This window comes from Eretmochelys imbricata, chromosome 1 (assembly GCF_965152235.1).
Source record: "Eretmochelys imbricata isolate rEreImb1 chromosome 1, rEreImb1.hap1, whole genome shotgun sequence".
NCBI lineage: Eukaryota > Metazoa > Chordata > Testudines > Cheloniidae > Eretmochelys > Eretmochelys imbricata.
Window position 1 is genome coordinate 290,249,960 of NC_135572.1, and position 19,323 is coordinate 290,269,282.

Sequence of the window (19,323 nt, forward strand, 5' to 3'; positions counted from 1 at the left end):
GATGGATTCTCCTACACAAAATAAGTCAATGCAGTTATTTAATTATTATTACCATACTGCTCATTTAGTATTACTCGTATTACTCGTTGCATTCACTGACACTCAGTATTACTTTAAAGGTGAAATTGTAAAAGGATAATTGGCCTATTTCAGCTATTTATTTTTTTTAATCACAACTGCATCTAAAATGATAGTACCATAGAGTAACAACTATATTTTTTGCTCAAATATGAGAATTCAAAAATAGTCCAGAAGAAAGACAGGCAGTCCTTAAGAAAGAAGTATGAAATAAAAACATTTACCAACCTGCATGTTCAGACATGTTCCTTTCATCATCTTCAACGCAGCTTCCGCCATAGAAGGAACACTTCTCATGATGTTTCATTCAAGCAACTATGCCTTGCATTTCTTTGTTACGCTGTTCGTATTTTGCATGCATGCCTATCTTACCCACAGGTAGAGGAACTTCATTAAAATATTCCCCGACTGGGTCTCTTTTAAGGCCTGCTGCCATTATAGGTTTTCCCTTCTAGTGATAAAATGGTATGGTAGATCTCAAATCCAATGAAGGCTACGCTACATTCAGAAAGACCTTAAGACTTCTGGAATATGCTGCTCAAACAGTTTCACTTTTGTTTCTACTGCCTGTCCCTCCCTTCTCAGATTTATCTCCAGACTTTTTCTCCTTGTCCAGATCTATTTCCACCCCCAACAATCTTCTATTCATTGAACTTTTTGAAACTTTGCACTTTTAGAGAGAGGTCAGGGATTGACTCTCTACACAAATTTGCAGAGGGACAGTAGGGTTGAGGTCTGTTGTTTCTCACCTCTCTGTATGTTTATTTAAAAACATTTTTGCTGTTATCTCTGGAGACGCAAATCCACAGTTGGAGAATTGCAAAACTAAGCATCTCTAATGGTATCTTCTAGACTGAGCACTGAGTCCCATTGGGTAGATAAAAAGATTAACCTAAATCTATACCAAAGCCCCTGGAACCCCATAAAATTGGGTCCCTAATCCATGAACTATTGGAACTCATTTACAAAACTTCTCTTAAACATTACATGAATATATTGTTTCATACTATAGAATTAGAATTTATCATCCCTATTCCATGATCAGACATTATAGCTCAAAGATGTATCTTAATTAAAACAATAGATAAAATGCTTTTTGATTAAAAAAAACTACCAAAAAATCTGATTTAAATCAAAAACAGATTAATTTAAAAAAAAAAAATTCCTTGATTTTTATCCATCCTGCTGAAAATTAAAAAGGAATCATACAAAGAGTGGAAACATAGTTTAGTGACTAATGCAATGTTAACTATGTTGGTGAGGATAGTGTAGGCCAGCTATACCTTGCAGCCAGTTAGCAGTATTTTGGACCTTATCCAGTATCTATCATCTGGGGGTTAGAAGGGAAAGATAGTGTACCTCCCTATCCCGTGATGCAAATGAATAAAGAAGAGAGAAGAATAAAGTAAACAGATGATAGCTTTTATTTAAAACAGAAACAGTGAGATGTGATTTGACCATTTGGATTTAAAATCCAGGTCCAACCAAACAGACACCTTGGCAATAAACAAATAAACCTAAAACAAAAATACTCCAGATACTGCACCATTTCTAGGTGTTGATAGGCAGTAGATGGTACGACACTATTGTCACAGGCAACTGATGGACCTTGGGTCTTGACTGCTTCTTAAGAGAGGCCTGGTTCTGCCATCACCCAAGGGTGAATGATCAACAGGACCTCTGTACCTTTCTCTGAAAATGATGTGGAGTTCAGAGATTGGTAAGCACAGTCACAGTTCTTAATGCTGATGTCTTCAGATGCTGGTCTTTTGATCTTCTGGTCTACGTAGCCATGCAAGTACAACGGTACCGTGGCTGCTGCTAGGATGGACAGCAACTAGGCAGCGGGCGCTCAGAGTTTATATAGGCACAAGTGTGCCAAAGTTCTGAGGTAAAACTGGCAGTTTCCCTGCTGGAACCTGTTTGAACCAGTTCTGTGCTGACTGTTGGCTGCCTTTCCTGCCAGAGTTCCGAAAGGGCGCGAAAACTTCAAGAAGTTAAACAAAGATGGAGTCGAGCTGTTTGGCAGGCACGCCATTTTGAATTTTAGACTCCATATCGAATACATGGTTAACCAAGTGTAAAGGCATAAAGTATAACTTATTCTAAAGCACAAGACCATTTATAATCTTTCATATACAAAAACATTCTTACAAGACGTATAAAAGAATAACCCAAGCATGTAGGGACAAAATTAGAAAGGCCCAGGCAGAAGGTTAATTACACCTAGCAAGGGACATAGAAGGCAATAAGAGATTCTTTACATTAGCAAGAGAAAGATGAAGAAAAGTGAAGGTCTCCTACTTAGTGGGAAAGGAGATCTAATAACTGATGACATCAAGAAAGCTGAGGTGTTATGCTTAATTTGCTTTAGTCTACACTAAAAAGGTTAATGCTGATGAGGTAGTTAACCGCCAGGGGGAAGGAATGCAAACCAAAATAGGGAGAGAACAGGTTGAAGAATATTTAGATGAGTTAGATGTGTTCAAGTTGGCAGGGTCTGATATAATTCACCCTAGAATGCTCAAGGACCTAGCTGAAGCAGTCTCAGAACTGTTAGCAATTATCTTTGAGAACTTCTGCAGGATGGTTGAGGTCCTGGAAGACTGGAGAAGGAAAAACATAGTATCTGTCTTTTATAAAGGTGAATAAAGAGGACCTGGGGAGTTATAGACCAGTCAATTTAACTTAGATAACCTGTAACAAATATTAATCAATTTGTAAGTGCCTGGAGAATAATAGGGTTATAAGGAATAGCCAGCATGGAAGTTGTCAAGAACAAACCATACCAACCCAATTTCCTTATTTGACATGGTTACTGGCCTAATGTGATGTCTTGGGTGTGGTTTTTTTGTTTTGTTTTTTGTTTTTGGGTAAAGTGAGGCATTTGACAGTCCCACGTGACATTTTCAAAAGCAAGCTAGGGAAATGTGGTCTAGATTAAATTAGTATAAGGTGGGTGCACAACTGGTTGAAAGATCGTACTCAGAGTAGTTATTAATGGTTTACTGTTGAACTGGGAGGTTGTATCTAGGGGGGTCCTGCAGAGTCTGGTGGAATTTAATGAAAATATTGACGACTTGAAGTGACAAGTATGCATATAAAATTTGCCGAGAACACTACGTTGGGAGGGGTTACAGCAAGCACTTTGGAGGAGAGTATTAGAATTCAAAATGACCTTGACAAATTGCTGCATTGGTCTGAATTTAGCAAGATGAAATTCAGTAAAGGCAAGTGCAGAGTGATCGCTTGAAAATTTAAAAATCCAATGCACAACTATAAAATGCGGAATAACTGGCTAGGTGGTAGTACTGCTGAAAAGGATCGGGGGTCATAGTGGGTCACAAATGGAGTTTGTCAACAATTGATACAGCTGCAAAAAAGACAGTCATTCTAAGGTATATTAACAGAAGTGTCGTAGGTAAGACATGGGAGGTAACTGTCCTGTTCTTAGCACTGGTGAGGCCTTAGCTTGGATTACTGTGTCCAGTTATGGGTGCCACACATTAGGAGAGATATGGACAAACTGGAGAGAGTCCAGATGAGAGCAACAAAAATTATGAAAAGTTGAGACAACCCGACACATGGAAAAGCTGCTTTTTTTTTTTTTTTTTTTTTTTAAAAAGGGACATGGCTAATTTTGAAAAAACAAGACTTAAGGGAGACCTGATTGTAGTATTCAAATATGTAGAGCTGTTATAAAGAGGACGGTGATCAGTTATTCTCCATATCCACTAAAAGTATGTAAAGTAGCAATGGGTTTAATCTGCAGCAAGGAAGATTTAGGTTAATATTAGGAAAAACTGTCTAAAAGGTAATGAAAGACTAAAATAGTCTTCCAAGGGAGGCAGGGAAATCCCCATCACTGGAGGTTAAGAACAGGTTGGACAAACACCTGTCAAGGGTGATCTTGGCTTAGGCCTGGTCTACACTTTGGGTTAGGTCGAATTTAGCTGTGTTAGGTCAATTTAAAAATGACTGGGTCCACTCAACCAACCCTGTTCCATTGACCTAAAGAGCTCTTAAAATTGACTTCTGTACCCCTCCCCGACGAGGGGGGTAGTGCTAAAATAGACTTTGCTGGGTCGAATTTGGGGTAGTGCGGGTGCAAATCGACAGGATTGGCCTCCAGGAGCTATCCCAGAGTGCTCCATTGTGACTGCCTTGGACAGCACTTTGAACTCCGATCCACTAGCCAGGTAGACAGGAAAAGCCCCACAAATTTTTGAATTTCATTTCCTGTTTGTTCAGTGTGGCGAACTCAGCAGCACAGATGACCATACCCCAAGAATCATAGAGCATAGAATGTTTCTACACTCCCCCTATCATCTCTGTCCCTGATGTTATCGCAGATTAGAAGGCGGGAAAAAATGTACTCGCAGTTACATGTTTTCCGAGCTGATACAGTCCTCCCGCACTAATAGGGTACAGCTTAATGCATGGAGGCATTCAGTGGCAGAGACCAGGAAAGAATTAGTGAGTGCGAAGAGCGGAGGCAGGACGCGATGCTGAGGCTAATGGGGGAGGAAACTGACACGAAGTGTCTGTTGGAGCTGCGGGAAAGCTAACGAGCACAGACCCCCGCTGCATCCCCTGTACGCCTACCCTCCACCCCATGTTCCAAATCCACCTCACCCAGATGCCCAAGAACGCCGGGGGAGGGGGAAAGGCTCCAGGCACCCAGCCACGCCACTCCATTCCAGAGGAGGGCCCAGGCAACAGAAGGCTGTCATTCAAACAGCTTTGATTTTTAGTGTGGCTACAATAAGCAATGTGGCCTTGTCCTTCCCTCCTCCCCCACCCCACCCGGGCTACCTTGTCCGTTATCTCTATTAATTTAAAAAAAAATAAAAATGCCTGGTTTCAAGACAGTAGTTACTTTATTTCGAAGGGGGATGGCGGTTGGTTTACGGGAAATTAAAATAAACAAAGGGGGCAAGTTTGCAGCAAGGAGAAACACACACAACTGTCACACTGTAGCCTGGCCAGTCATGAAACTAGTTTTCAAAGCCTCTCTGATGCGCAGCGTGCCTAGCTGTGCTCTTCTAATCGTCCTGGTGTCTGGCTGCTCAAAATCAGACGCCAGGCGATTTGCCTCAACTTCCCACCCTGCCATAAATGTCTCCCCCTTACTCTCAGATATTATGGAGCACACAGCAAGTAGCAATAACAGTGGGAATGTTGGTTGTGCTGAGGTCTGATCTAGTCAGCGAACAGTGCTAGCGAGCTTTTAAATGTCCAAAGGCACATTCTACCACCATTCTGCACTTGCTCAGCCTATAGTTGGACTGCTCCTTACTACTGCCTAGGCTTCATGAGCAATGTGAGCAAGGGGTAGGCTGGGGTAGGTGCAACCGCGCAGTGCTGCCGGCTAGGAGAGCAGCCTGAGGCAGAAGCCTCCAGCTTGCATGATATTCCAAGCAGCATTGAATCTCCATGAGACAAAACTTAAAGAAGAGAATGACCTGGAGTTTCTGACTCCCATTCAGTGCTCTAAGAGGAGGATAGCCATGTTTGTCCAGGGGCCCCTGGTTGACCTCACCGAGGTCTGCCAGGAGCACCCAGGAGATGTACGATGGCTATCAGTCCTACTGCACCATCTGCCATGAAGGCAAGGAGCTGCTGCTGTGTAGCAATGCAGTACCGCATCTGCCAGCGGGACCCAGGAGACGTACGGTGACGGTGAGCTGAGTGGGCTCCATGCTTGCTGTGTGTCGTATGGTGTCTGCACCGGTAACCCAGGAAAAAAGGCATGAAACAATTGTCTGCCTTTGCTTTCACGGAAGGAGGGAGGGAGGGATTCGACATGTACCCAAAACCACCTGCGACAATGTTTTTTGCCCTATCAGGCATTGGGAGCTTAACCCATAATTCCAATGGGCAGCAAAGACTGCGGGAACTGAGGGATAGCTACCCACAGTGCACCGCTCTGTAAATTGATGCTAGCCACAGTAGTGAGGACGCACTCCACCGACTTAATGCGCTTAGTGTGGACATATGCAATCAACTGTATAAAATCGGTTTCTAAAAATCAATTTCTATAAAATCGACCTAATTTCGTAGTGTAGAAAAGGCCTTAGTGTAGACAAGGCCTGTCATAGCACAGGGAGCTGGAGTTGGTAACTTGAAGTCCTTGCCAGTCTATTGTGAATCCGTGCAATGTGCACTCCTAACAAATGGGTACTTCTGTGACCTCAGCATAGTAACTATTTTCTAAACTACTGATAAGCTTTGAAAACTATGATAGTATGTCTTATGCAGTTCCTAAACTTCATTTTTAATATATGTATTTGGTGTACATAGTCTCTGTACATAAAATCTAACACTAATGTTTTTGGGGTTTTTTAAGGCTGTCTGAGGTCTGAGAACATGGCAGACATTGACAAGTAAGTATACTCTTTTGGACATTGACTTTGACTAAAACTGTCTCACCATGTATTGATTAATCCTGTACTTGCTGTGATCTCTAAGTAACTTTTTCTCTTTAAGGTGTATATATTAGATTGGTGTAAAATGAGCAAATATGCAAACGGATTCATGATCGTTTTATTATGTGCTCACTTAGGATTTTAACTGCAGTAGCTATTAAGCAAAATGTAAACTAACAATGTTCTAGTTAACTACAAAATAAAATTCAACTAATGTACTAAATTACTAAAACTAGCAGCATCACCTGTTCCACTGTCATGTTAAACATTACATTTCTTTTCCCTGTCTCTTTTTGTCAGTGGTTCTAAGCCAAAATGTAGGGCTCTGTCAGTCTGCTTCCTCCAAACATATTGTCAGTTATTAAACATACTACAAAAGTGATATTGTAGATTTAAAGTGTTGCAAAATCTTACTTTAAACAGGATACGGGTGAAACTTATGTCATTGGGTACAAAACAGTTTCTGTGATTTAATAGTGCTGTGGCGTTAGTCTCGTTTTACAGAGGGAGAAATGCTGGGACAGAGGTAGAGGTTTAAATGATTTGACTAAGTTCAGAGGGCATTTCTCCCCAGGATAGGATTAGAACTCTGATTCTTGATTCCTAGTCTTATATGCAAACCACTAAATTTATTATTTGTTCATTAGGATAGTAAAAGTGAAATTGTTGTTGTGGAAAGTTTCTAATTTGAATTTTACTATTTTGGTCAAATTTACCAGTGGAAAGAAGTTACAAAAGTTTAAAAAAAAAAATCAAATACCTAACCACAAAACAGAATACATCAGTTTAGTTGTCACACTGGGAACTAATACAATATCTGTAACTGCAGCTTTTTCAGGACAAGTTGTATTGGTAAATAAGTCCTTTAGCTTAAAAGAAAAAAACAAAACAAACCCTCAACTCTTGAATTGAATGTTTCTACTAGCAAAGAACAGGCTGAACTTGACCAACAGGATATGGAAGATGTTGAAGAGGTGGAAGAAGAAGAAACTGGCGAGGATGCGAACAGTAAAGGTAACACTGTAACGTATTTAAATCGAAAGAAATGTTAAAGGGATTTCACGTCTCAATTTAAACTGCATGCAAATGATGATAAAACATGATTTTTTTTTAATGCTTTTTAAATTCTGAAACCCGAAGAGTATTGCTCATTCAAAGGGATTTTTAATGATCGTTCACTTCATGCTTGTCTGCTTATTCTTTTTTAATCATGAACAGCAGCAGTTCACGAAACGTTACCCCTGTGAACCAGTCATTGACCAGTCAGTGCTTCTGTCAGTACTTTCAAATGAGCTTTACTGCTCACTTAGCTTAATTTCATAGACAACCATTCAGCTTCAAAACGATTCAGTCACTATTATTAGAAACCCACAAATACCTAAAATTGGTCCAAAAAAAAAAAAATTAGAAACCCAGCATTACCCATTTATATCTATATTGGGAGGGAGGGATAGCTCAGTAGTTTGAGCATTGGCCTGCTAAACCCAGGGTTGTGAGTTCAATCCTTGAGGGGGCCATTTAGGGATCTGGGGCAAACATTGGGGACTGGTCCTGCTTTGAGCAGGGGGTTGGACTAGGTGACCTCCTGAGATCCCTTCCAACTCTGATATTCTATGATCTAGTTAGTAGTACATTTGCATGATACACAATTCAAAGTAAAAATCAGCTATTATAGCTGAAGACTGGGGTAGCATATGTTGCAGGGAAGTTCAGTACTAGGCAAACTTGGCTGAAATAATTGAAGTTCTAAAATACCCAGATGAATATATCCTAAGGACTGGCCAGCAGAACTACAATAGAATAAAATTATGCTTTTCTAATCCTATTGGACTTTCCATGTAAACAAAATAGTGAGTGTAAAAGAGACCTGTTTGATATAATTTATTTGGAATTTCAAGAGCCTGTTGGAAAGTTTTTCACTGAATACTATTAAGGAAACCAAGTAGTCTTGGATGAGAGTTGGAAGTTCTCTCAGGGATTAAAAACTTTTAAGAGTAGGAATAAATGGTCACTTTTCAACATGGTAAAATCTAAGAAAGTCGTCTGAATGAACAGTTCAATGGCAAACCAGTCATTGTTGACAAATGCAGGGTAATCCCCTTTGGAGAAGTAACTTGAACTACTTCTGCATGTTACTGGCATCTAAATTGCAATCACTCAAGAAAGGGACTGAACTGCTGTTGTGCATAGCGCTCTGAAAATCTCTGCTCAATATATAAATGCAGTCAAAACAGTGAACAATTTTAGAATCCATTAAGTATTGGACAGAAAATAATTTGCAATTTCATGCAAAGATAGTACGACCTCATCTGAAGTATTGTGTTCACTTCTGGGGGAGATTAAAAAGATTGAGACTTTGTTTAATTTAGAGCACAAAAATAGGAGGGGTGTAGGTAGGTAAAAGGGAAATCTTGCGCGTTTTGGAATAATAAATATGTGGAATTCATTGCCACAGGACATTGAGGCCAAGAGCTTGGGAAGAGTTAAAAGATGAATATTAATATGGATAATGAGAACACTTACAATTACATTTGACAAGACAAATTGTATAGGATATAAACTTCCCTGATTCAAGGTATGACGGAGGTTAGGAAGAAGGGTCTCCACTGGCGAAGTTACTTTTATTTTATTTTTTAAGCTATAAAATATGCGATTAGATGAATCGCTGGTCTGGTCTGGTATGACCGCTTGTTCCAACTGCACATTAAATTTTTCTGCTTACTAAGTCACTTATGCCTTATTTTCACTAGTATTTTTCAGTGAAATCTTGTCTAAATTAGAGACTTGTAGGGCAGTTAACTGAATCCAATTAGAATTTTGATAGTTGTACAGAAACTGTTTTTTTGGAAGAATATTGACTTACTGCACAGTCCCTGCCTCTGCCCAAAGCAAAAAGTACAAATCTCAGTATCTTGCATTTCTTTTTATCATTTCATTTGAAATGTTAGTCAAAAAATGCTTTTTTAAAGACAAACATTTTTGGTGACCCCTTGTAAACCTGTGTTTTCAGCAAGAGCTTCTAATGACTGGGTCAACTTTTCATAAAATAAGAATCTCAGAGCTTTGTCTTCCTTTTTTTAAAATGGTCAACTTTTAGATTTTCCAAATGCTCAGCTGTCTTTCAAAATGATCAGCATAAGATGGATCTTCACTAACATTTTTAATAAGATACTAAAATAAGTTTATTTCCAGGTTGGCTACAAGATTTAGCATAATGCATTTGCAAAACCTCTCCTCTTCTTGGTTTTACTTAGCTCGGCAGCTGACTGTGCAGATGATGCAAAATCCTCAGATTCTTGCAGCCCTTCAGGAAAGACTTGATGGTCTGGTAGGAACATCTACAGGATATATAGAAAGGTACAACTTGTTCTCATTCAGTAGTTAAGTGTCTGTTTTTATAATCTTGTTCTCTGTGGAAGTGTTCACAACACTCAAGTCTCTTCGCTTTGAGACAAATAATTAATACGTCCTAAATTACCTGCCGGGGCCAAATATGTCTGAGAACCTGACCTTTAGAGGAGAGCAGGAACTGAGTTCTTTTATGTATTTTTAATTTGAGGAAGGGAAGGTGGGAAGTTTGGTAAAGAGCTTAAAGTAGAGCTGACCTGTTTAAAGTGACTTGCAGAGGTACATTTAAGCTTAACTTAAGTTTAATTGTTTGAGGTTGCTTGCAGTCTTGTAGCATTTATTACTGAAATAATTAGAGCTATTTTTTTTGAAAAGCATGGATCTGTTCCTGTAATATGGTTGCTGAGTTGTTTCCTGATATCTTTGTTACAATATGATCAGAAAAAACTTTTAGAATGATTAAATGGCATAAAACTTCATTAATGCAGAGTTAAGGTTGCCCAGCTGATAGCTCATGCACTTCCAGAATGTCAAGTTCAGCAAAATAAATTTCAGAAAGCCAGGAAATAAGAGTTAAGGTAAATGCTTGCACAGCCTTAACTCTGCCACCTGGAGCTGACAATAGTCCCCTGGGAATTATCTGCATGGACTACAGCTAAATTCACTGTTAAGTATAGCTGTATTGAAGGGTGGAAGAATAAGTTGTGATATGAGGAGAACTGGATCTGTGTCCATCCCCCGCTCCCCCATGTATATTGTCAAAGGAAAGATACACATGTACCTTGAGGTTGTACTCTGCATCACTTTAATACAGAATTTGGTTGGTTGTGTCAGTAGCAGAGCTCTAGGGTCTTCTTGCCATGGGTGTTGCCATCAGATGGGATATGAGAGGAGCTGGTGGATATAACGATGGGGTTTGGGTGGTATGTGCAGGTGTCAATGGGTTGTGGAAGGATATGAAGTGGTTGTTAAAGCATGTTATTCTGTCTGGGGAGTAGTCTGAGTTTGAGTGTAGGGCAAGTAACATCTATTCATTACAGTGACAAGGCAGAGTGCAGGTGTGTGTGTGTTATGGGCATTATGGGGCATTGTTCCAGTCATGTCAGTAGGTGGTCCCTTCCCTCCCACCCACCCCGTACCCAGTGCAGGAGTGTTTCTGATATGGGCAGAGTTAAAGTTGCATTGTTTACCTTAACTCTGTATTTCTTGTTTTTCAGAAGTTGAGTTTTTCTGAACTTCTTCTAGAAGGGCCTGAGCTACCACTAGGCAACCTTAACTCTGGGTTCATGATTTTTTTTTTTTTTTTTTTTGCCACTTAATATCCTAGTTTTTTTTTTAAACCAAAAAATGTTTGTTAGTGGCCCTTTGGGTAGTTGTAGTTTTACCTAGGTTTGCAGTTGATAAGGTACTGTAGCTATGTAATAATCAAAGGCCTAGCTTTATATAGTGCTTTTCATCAGTAGATCTCAAAGAACTTACATCAGTATCTCCATTTTTTACAGATGGGAAACTGAGACACAGAGGTGAAATGACTTGCCCACAGTCACCGAGTAGGCCAGTGACAAAGCTAGGACTAGACCCAGTCAATATTTTCACTAGGCCAAATGGTTATGATGTGATTTCCTCAGTGTTCCTCCCCGCTCCAAGATATTTTGTGGGGATAATAGTTGTGCATTGAAATGTTTGCAATGCGTAGTTGCGGACAGGGCTAGTGTGAGAAATCTCATCCATGGTCTATGTCCCAAAACCTTGACAGTCTTATTACTTGGTTGTTACAGTAATTTAGGGCAAATCTACAATTATAATGCTGCATCAGCATACAGTTGATGTAGCACTTTAATTAAAATGCTCCAAGTACTCGTGAGGGCATTCTGTGCTAAAAAATTAAATTCTGACACAATATTTTAAAATTCTGCAAGTTTTATTTGTCAATAAATAAATGCAGGAGCTCCAGCATGGCAGAGGGGAGCACAGGCCACTGGCTGCAGAAAGGGGGGAGATCACCCTGCAGCCCCCACACCTCGCATCCCTAGGACACAGACTCAGTAGTGAGGCTGCACCTGACCCTGACACAGCACAAGGCCTGGGCCTGCCCCAGAAACACCCTGGGACCCTGTCCATCTGCGCCAGGTGCACGAGGTGTGGGGCAGGCAGGCTCAACCAGGCAGGATCCAAGGGTGGAGGGGCTCAGTGTGGGGGGGATTCAGATATGGGCTGAGAGGATTCTGTGTGGGACAATCTGGGTACAGGCAGCTCAGTGTGGGGCAGATCTGGATGTACAGAGGCTTGTTGGGGAGGTCCAGGTGAAGGTGGTTGGGGCTCAGCAGAGGGGTCTGGGTGTGGGGGTCTCAGCAGGGGGGTCTGGGTGCTGGGGGAGTGGGGCTTCATGGGGGAAGGTCTGGGTGCAGGTAGTTGGGGGTCAGTGGCATGGGGGTCTGGATGTGGGGGCTCAGTGGTGCGGGGGGCATCAAGATGGGGGTTTGAATGCGTGGAGCTCAGTGGGGGGGGTGGCCTCTGGGTGCAGGGGTGGGGGTCAAGAAGCAGGGGTTGATGTTCAGTGGGGTGGGGTTCTGGATGTACTGGGTGAGGCTTGGCAGGGGTCTCTGGGTATAGGAGGTATGGATTCACAGGTGTTGGGTGGATGGGGGAGCAGCTCCCCTTACAGTGACCCCTCCCACTACAGCTGAGGACTGATGAGGCTAGGAAGATGGGGAGGATACTGAGCTTCCTGCAGCTGTGGGAGGTCTGACATAGCCCCAGCCACTCCTTGGAGGGGAAGGGTATGTCCTGTCCTCTCCGGCCTCCAGCCCTGATGGGACTCTCAGCTAATCCCAGCTCAGGGTTGGAGCCACTGGCTAGGGTGTCCCCAGCTCCACCATGATTTACCTCTCTGCCGGCTGCTTCAGGTGCCTGAAACAATGTACGGGCGCTGCTAGCGAGTGGTGCGTGACTTCTTTTGCAGCTTCCCTTTGCTTCTCTGTCATTTTTCTGCAGGGAAGCAGTCTGCAGGGGCCATGAATTCTGTGCACGTGCAGTGACATAGAATTCCCCCAGGAGTATAAGCTGATGACAGAGAGAGAGAGAGAGAGAGAGCGCATGTGCTCTATGTAGTTAGCTACCACCTCTCGGAGGTGGATTATGTCAGTGGGAGCTCCCGATAACAGTGCTGTCTATGCAGTGGCTTTCGATGGTATAACTATGTTGCTATAGGGTATGAATTAGTGTAGACCAGACATCAAAGCGTTGAAAAGATCGGTGTGTCTGTATTCTTCTTTACACCCTCCTTGTTTCCAGCTCCCCCTCTCCTTCCCATCCCATTATGCTATTAGCTGGCACTGTAGAAGCCATTAACTTGTAAGAAGTTACTCCTTGCTGTCTCCAGACCTATGCCACTGTGTATACATCACGGCAAAAGCTTACTGGAGGGCCATATGCTGCCGTGGTTATTAGGTAGCCTGAGCGGCTTACTGAACTTGGCCCCTCACTCCCACTACCCACCTCCTTTGGCACTCCTCTCCCTGCTTCTGTCAGACTTCCCCAGGCATGTCCCAGGTCTGCTCGGTCTGCCCTTCTCCCAAACACTCTGGCGAACTGTCCCCTACTCCTCCCACCTCACACAGGGCTGATACATACCTTAACTACAGGTTTCAGAGTAACAGCCGTGTTAGTCTGTATTCGCAAAAAGAAAAGGAGTACTTGTGGCACCTTAGAGACTAACCAATTTATTTGAGCATGAGCCTTAACTAGTTATTTTATGGATTTCAGATATTTAAATTTGCATTGCCTTCATTTCCCCCTCTTCTCTTCTCTTTGCCCCTCCCCCCGCCCCCCCCAAATCCCATCTCACAAGGAAGGGCAGGGAGAGGGGCTCAGACACTGCAAGAGGAGCAGGATCTCCCATATCCTGGAATACATAGTGGGCAGAGGATCTCGGGTCCTTGCAGAGATGTTAAGGCTTCCTAGATCCCAGCATGCACACACAAGGGAGAGTTCAGTGCTGACAGGCCCCTCCAACTCTGAACCCCCAACTCTTTGCTACCCTTCATATTCTCCAGCCTCCTATCTTCCATTCCTACTTAGCCCCTTCCCCGTAATCCCTTGCTGCAGACCCAACCCCCTATTACCACACTAATCACCCCATCCCTTCCAATGATCATTTACTTGTCTAATTTATCTCATTCTCAAAAATAGTTTTAGTACCTTCTGAATATTGTGCTGTACTCAGATTGCATTTCTCCACAATAAATTTTAAAAAGAGGAGGGGGAAAAGGCAAATCCTCTCCTCCTTCTTCCTTCCTCTTTTCCCCTCTCCCCCTCCAAAATGTTTACAGTTAAATCTTACACTTCTGCCCTGGGTGGATCTCAGACTTCAAAGTTACAGGCTCCGCGACATGTTAAGTGATTCATTGCAATGAGATGTTCTCAGATGAAAGAATACACAGTGGAGAGGAGTACAGATTGAAACAATAACTCTGAGGCTTTGTCTACACTAGCGTTTTTGTTGGCAAAACTTGTTGATCGGGGTGTGAAAAAAACACACCCCTGACCAACATAAAGTTCACTGACAAAAGTGCGAGTGTGGACAGTGCTATGTCGGGGGCAGAGCGTCTTCTGCCAACATAGCTACTGCTGATCGTTGGGTATGGTTTAATTATGCTGGTGGGAGAGCTCTCTCCCACCAGCATAGAGCACCTACACAGGAGACCTTACAGCAGTGGAGCTGCAGCGGTATAGCTGTGCTGCTGTGAGACATAGTGTAGACATAGCCTGAGCCACTGCTCCAGTCATGTCATTAGGTGTTCCTTTCCTCCACTCTCCCCGGTGCAGGAGAGTTTCTGATGTGTGTCAAACAGACCAGTTCTCAGCTCTTCACTCCAGTCTCAGCAGTATGTTCTTTGCATGCTCCGAGCATGCCTGTTCTAAGCTCTTCACCCAGAGGAGCAGGGTTTTTCCAGATTCTTGCTCACAGGGGTGTAACGGAGAAGGGTTCAGACTTCCCCATAAAGGGCAAGCCCTGAAACCTGGTTTACATGGGAGGCAAGGGGGCAGACCCCTACAGATACTGGTTCTCACAGGAGTAGAGGAAGGGGTTCAGACCCCAGAAAAGCAAGCCCTCCCAGAAACTGGCTCACATGGGATGTTGGAGGGGGTTAGAGCGCCATAGATGAGCAGCCTCCCAGATTCTGACACACATGGAGGCAGAGTGTGGGGCTTAGACGCTACTGGGGGGAACTGACCCCTAGATCCTAGCTCACATATGGGGGGGAGGGGGCAGGGAGAGGATCTGACCCCCAATCCTGACATACAGAAGGGGAGAATGTGGTGCTGACAGGTGCCCCTGCCACTTACCCCCATGTCCTCTTCCCAGTGTCTTAGTCCCCCCAAGCCTTCTCACCTCCCTTGCACCACCCATCCCTATTATCCAGTGCAACCCCTAACTCTGTCCCCTAAAATGTCCCCTCCTTCAAGCATTCAGGTCTAAAAAATTTTTCCAGAAATACTTTGATTATTCTCCCTCTCCCACCCCAAAAATGTAACCCTCCAAAATCCTGACTGACAGATTTTAGCAGTATTCCTCCCAAACTTTTCCAGATGTCTGCCCAAGGTGAGTCTCAAGTTGCCACTGGTTGGTGGGTCTTGTTTAAACGACTGCTGTTTATCCCCTTGTGGTGTCCAGCTGGTGGTGAACTTAAGGCTAACATCCTGTTAACTCCTCTGTCCATGTATGCTCAGTATAATCTATCAGGAATGAGGATAAGCAGGTGAGGCTTGCAAAGTCTTTTTCAAATGTTTAAATTTGATTTCCTCTAAAGGGCTGGTGGGTGCCGTGGACACTCCAAATGGTTATTTTTTGTAAGCAGGCTACAAATTCGTCTAAATTCTTTTTTATAAGACCTTGCCTGAAATGGGAATACCTTGTCCATGGGGAACTTCAAAAATCCCCTCCATTCAAAACTGGGAAGAACAATTTTGAAACTTTCTGCAAAGAACAAGAATTTCAAAATTCTGTTTTGAAAAAGTGGAAACATTTTGTTTCAACCTTTTCAGAATGTTTGAGACTATAGGCATCTCTGGGCTTCTGGGAGCCCCAACTCAGAGGCAGCCTGCTGGAAGTCTAGGCTGCTGAGGAGCTAAGCAAGCTGGCAGGAAACCAAGCAAACTTCCATTGGAAGTTCTGTTGGAATTCAGTTGAAATCAATACATTCCTGTGGAATGTTTGGATTTTGACAAATTGGCATTTTCTGATGGAAAAGCATTCTATTTGGCCAAGTCTAGGTAGTACTAGTTCGGTTGCAACCAGTCAGTTGCTCCTCTGTCCATGTTTATACTAATTCTAATGAAGCTTGACTCTACAAGCTGATCTGAAGTTTTTCTGTAGGTCAGACAAACCTCCTGAGGAGACTCGCCCTGCTTGTCATTTGCCCATACATTCATTAAATTGGCTTGCATTCAGAGGACCAAATGCTAACTGGGTATCATCTTGTATCTGTTTGTTCCTTCAGCTTTGATTCTTTTGGACCTGTTGTCTTTCTTTGGAGCTATTGCATAATATTCTACCTTTTATAAAACTGCTTATAGGTGACACTTCCTGTGTGAAAAGACAAGGCATGTAAAGATAATGGATATATAAATCTCAACTGAAGTTTGAAATGAGTTGCACTAGCAGTTCTGCATTTTGTTTTTATATCCAATATGATTTATACTAAGGAACCCAGATGCTCCCATAAAATAGGTTAACCTGCATTAAATTACTCTGGCTTGAATTTGCATTCGGTGTCCAATATTAGCCTGACAGCCTCTGATACAGAGAAACAGATGTGTATCTATTTGTTTCTTGATGCTTATATGTACAGTTGCTAGGACCTGTCCAGTGTCCTTAGACTCTTGCAAAATGTTACTCTAGTGACCTCAAATGAGTGCTTATCATATGCTGTCTCAACAAGTCTTTCTAATATTTTTCTAGTAACATCTTTATACAACTAACCTTTTGATTTTTCACCATACCATTCCTTCAAGTTAAAATTGCATGATAAATGATAAATTTGACCTGAAATTTTGGAACATTTCTTTTAGAGAGCATGAAAGTAATATAACTGAATGTAAATGTCACATTGGGTGGATTAAAAACTTTTTCTGAACTTTCATGAATAAGTTTGTTTGGTATTACATATTGCGGATCTCTACTTTAGCAAAAGCTGATGCTAAATTATTGGTGACTTATGGAAAACTCACTTGTTTGATGTTAATTGACATCTTACTAGTCATGGCTGGTACGTTCCTGTTAACCCTAAGAATGATCGTGAGGAAGGGTGGCGATTTTGCATTTTAAAAGTAAGCTAGCGTTGCAAGAGTCTAAGAACCTGTAAATAATACAGTATGAGTAGAGCAGTGTTGGATACTTAAGTTGTCAAATTACTTAATTTAATCACATCCAGTGCTTAACAGAGCCTTGAGTTATCTCTCCCTTCTTAAAGCTGAAGGTGAAAAGAAGAATAAAAGCAATCTTGCTATAGTCTGTTCTGATCAATGTGGCCCACCTCCTTAATAAAGTAGGCAAATGCTAATACACTCAATCTTGTTGTAAAATAATTTTATGTACACCCTCCTTTTGCATAGACAGTCTTCCAAATTTTCTCTTTGTGAAAGTTCATAAAATATTTTTTAAATATCCAAGCATGAAATCTATATTTTGTCAGTGATAGGAAGGCAATGGAAGGGTTTTAACTTTTTGCTTTTTGTTTGTCCTGTGTTGAGTAATTAATACTCCTTTCCCCCCCCCCCGGGGGGTTCTCAGCCTTTTTCTTGCTGAGGCTCCGCTCAACATGCTATAAAAACGCCAAGGCGCAGTGCGGGGGGGTGGGAAGTTCTGGGCCAGCGTAGGTCCTTGGGCATAGGCATAGTTTTACGTCTATTTTGGGGGAGCAAGAGCTGCCAAGGCTTGAGCCAGCTCCACACAGCAGGGTTCAGGGACGGAGTGCCACCTCCACCCTCTAACTCACTCAGGAAGCCTGTCTGGGCTGTGGGAGCACGCAAAAATATAACTCAAAGGGGAAACTCAGTTCAAAAAGTTTGAAAACCGCTCAGGGTGCAGGGAGGGGATAACATGGGGCTGTGTATAGGCAGGGGGGACTCCTAATGCAGCTCCTAGCTTTGGGGGTGGGCACTGGGGATACCGGTTTTAGCCTGCCACTGCTCCCAGTTTGTGGAGGGAGGTTTGCCGCCTTCAGGCCCTCGCCACTTTGAGGGGATGGGGTGGCTACTGCCTTTAGCACTGCGCCGCTTCCAGCTTCAGTGCTGGGCCTCAGGGCAGCGGGTTTCAGCCATGGGGCTCTGTGGCCCCGCTGGTGAGAACCACTGCTCTTTCCCACAGATTAATCAGCTCAGACCTTAACCCAGTTTGGATAGCCATACAGAGTAAATGGCAAAATTTAATTTTGTACTCTTAGACATGTAAATATCACTGTGTATAATTCTTACAAATTGAGCACCTTCCTTAAGAATATACCCCATCATTCTCCGATTCAAGTAATGTACATTTTGTCATAAAGTTTACATAAAATACTTGAGTTCAGATCCTCGGTTGTGGCATGGCCAATTTGTGCTCCACTGCCATTGGTTCATAGGCATGAAGCCAAGTGGCCCCAGGAAGATCACTGCAGCATAATAGGATCCTGTGGTATATAGGCTCTGACACCCTGCACTCTTATGTTGGTTTAGAGGGCAAAGCTAGGCCTACCGTACATTCTGCTGGCCAGCCCCTGGGCCGCCAATTGCGGTTAGCCAGTGTAATTTAGAGAGCTTGCTGTAGCCTAATGCTGGGTGACTGGGCCAGTGCACAGCCAGTCCAGGATGGGAGAAACTCGGAGGCCAGCTTTGCAACCCACCTCCCCCACAAGCTGCACTTTATCCACCTCAGCTATAGCTGAGCCTCTGGGCCTTAATCTTTTAATGTTGCATCATCATTGGAGCCCAGATGTAAGGAGAGCATCCAGTTGATTACAAGTAAAGCTAATAGCTTAAGGAGATGCAACTGATTAGAATATTTTATAATCAGGGTCACTTCAACACTTTTCCAACATGTTTACTTAATACATTGGTCTGTCTAGGAAAAATCTTTTTAATTCATGGGAATATTATATAATATGTTCTGAAATGTTGCGCCAGCCTCTTGACTCTCAACTGGCTCATATACAGATGTAAATCCTGATGTTACTTGATTTTCTCCAGTGAAATAAGAAAAAAAGCTTGTCATCTTGATGCGTTGGCCCATCTTTGCAGGGGGGAAAAAACACTATCCTGACAATCATTTGATAAATTACTTTAAATTCAGTGAATACTCTACTATTTAGAGAGCGGCCTAACATTATTGCAGGGGTTGGCAACCTTTCAGAAGTGGTGTGCCGAGTCTTCATTTATTCACTTCAGTTTGAGGTTTCGCATGCCAATAATACATGTTAACATTTTTTAG

At 42.5% G+C, this 19,323-nt stretch overlaps 1 protein-coding gene across 3 annotated transcripts in view; it reads left to right on the forward strand.

Annotated features, from left to right (window-relative positions):
• NAP1L1 (nucleosome assembly protein 1 like 1) overlaps nucleotides 1-19,323 on the forward strand; it is a 50,140-nt gene that overhangs the window by 12,761 nt on the left and 18,056 nt on the right. For all 3 annotated transcript variants that reach the window (XM_077832736.1, XM_077832741.1, XM_077832733.1), the window contains exons 2-4: nucleotides 6,428-6,464; nucleotides 7,432-7,520; nucleotides 9,761-9,863. In XM_077832736.1, coding sequence (XP_077688862.1) covers nucleotides 6,448-6,464; nucleotides 7,432-7,520; nucleotides 9,761-9,863 — 209 coding nt within the window. In that variant the 5' untranslated portion in view covers nucleotides 6,428-6,447. The remainder of the gene's footprint in view (nucleotides 1-6,427; nucleotides 6,465-7,431; nucleotides 7,521-9,760; nucleotides 9,864-19,323) is intronic.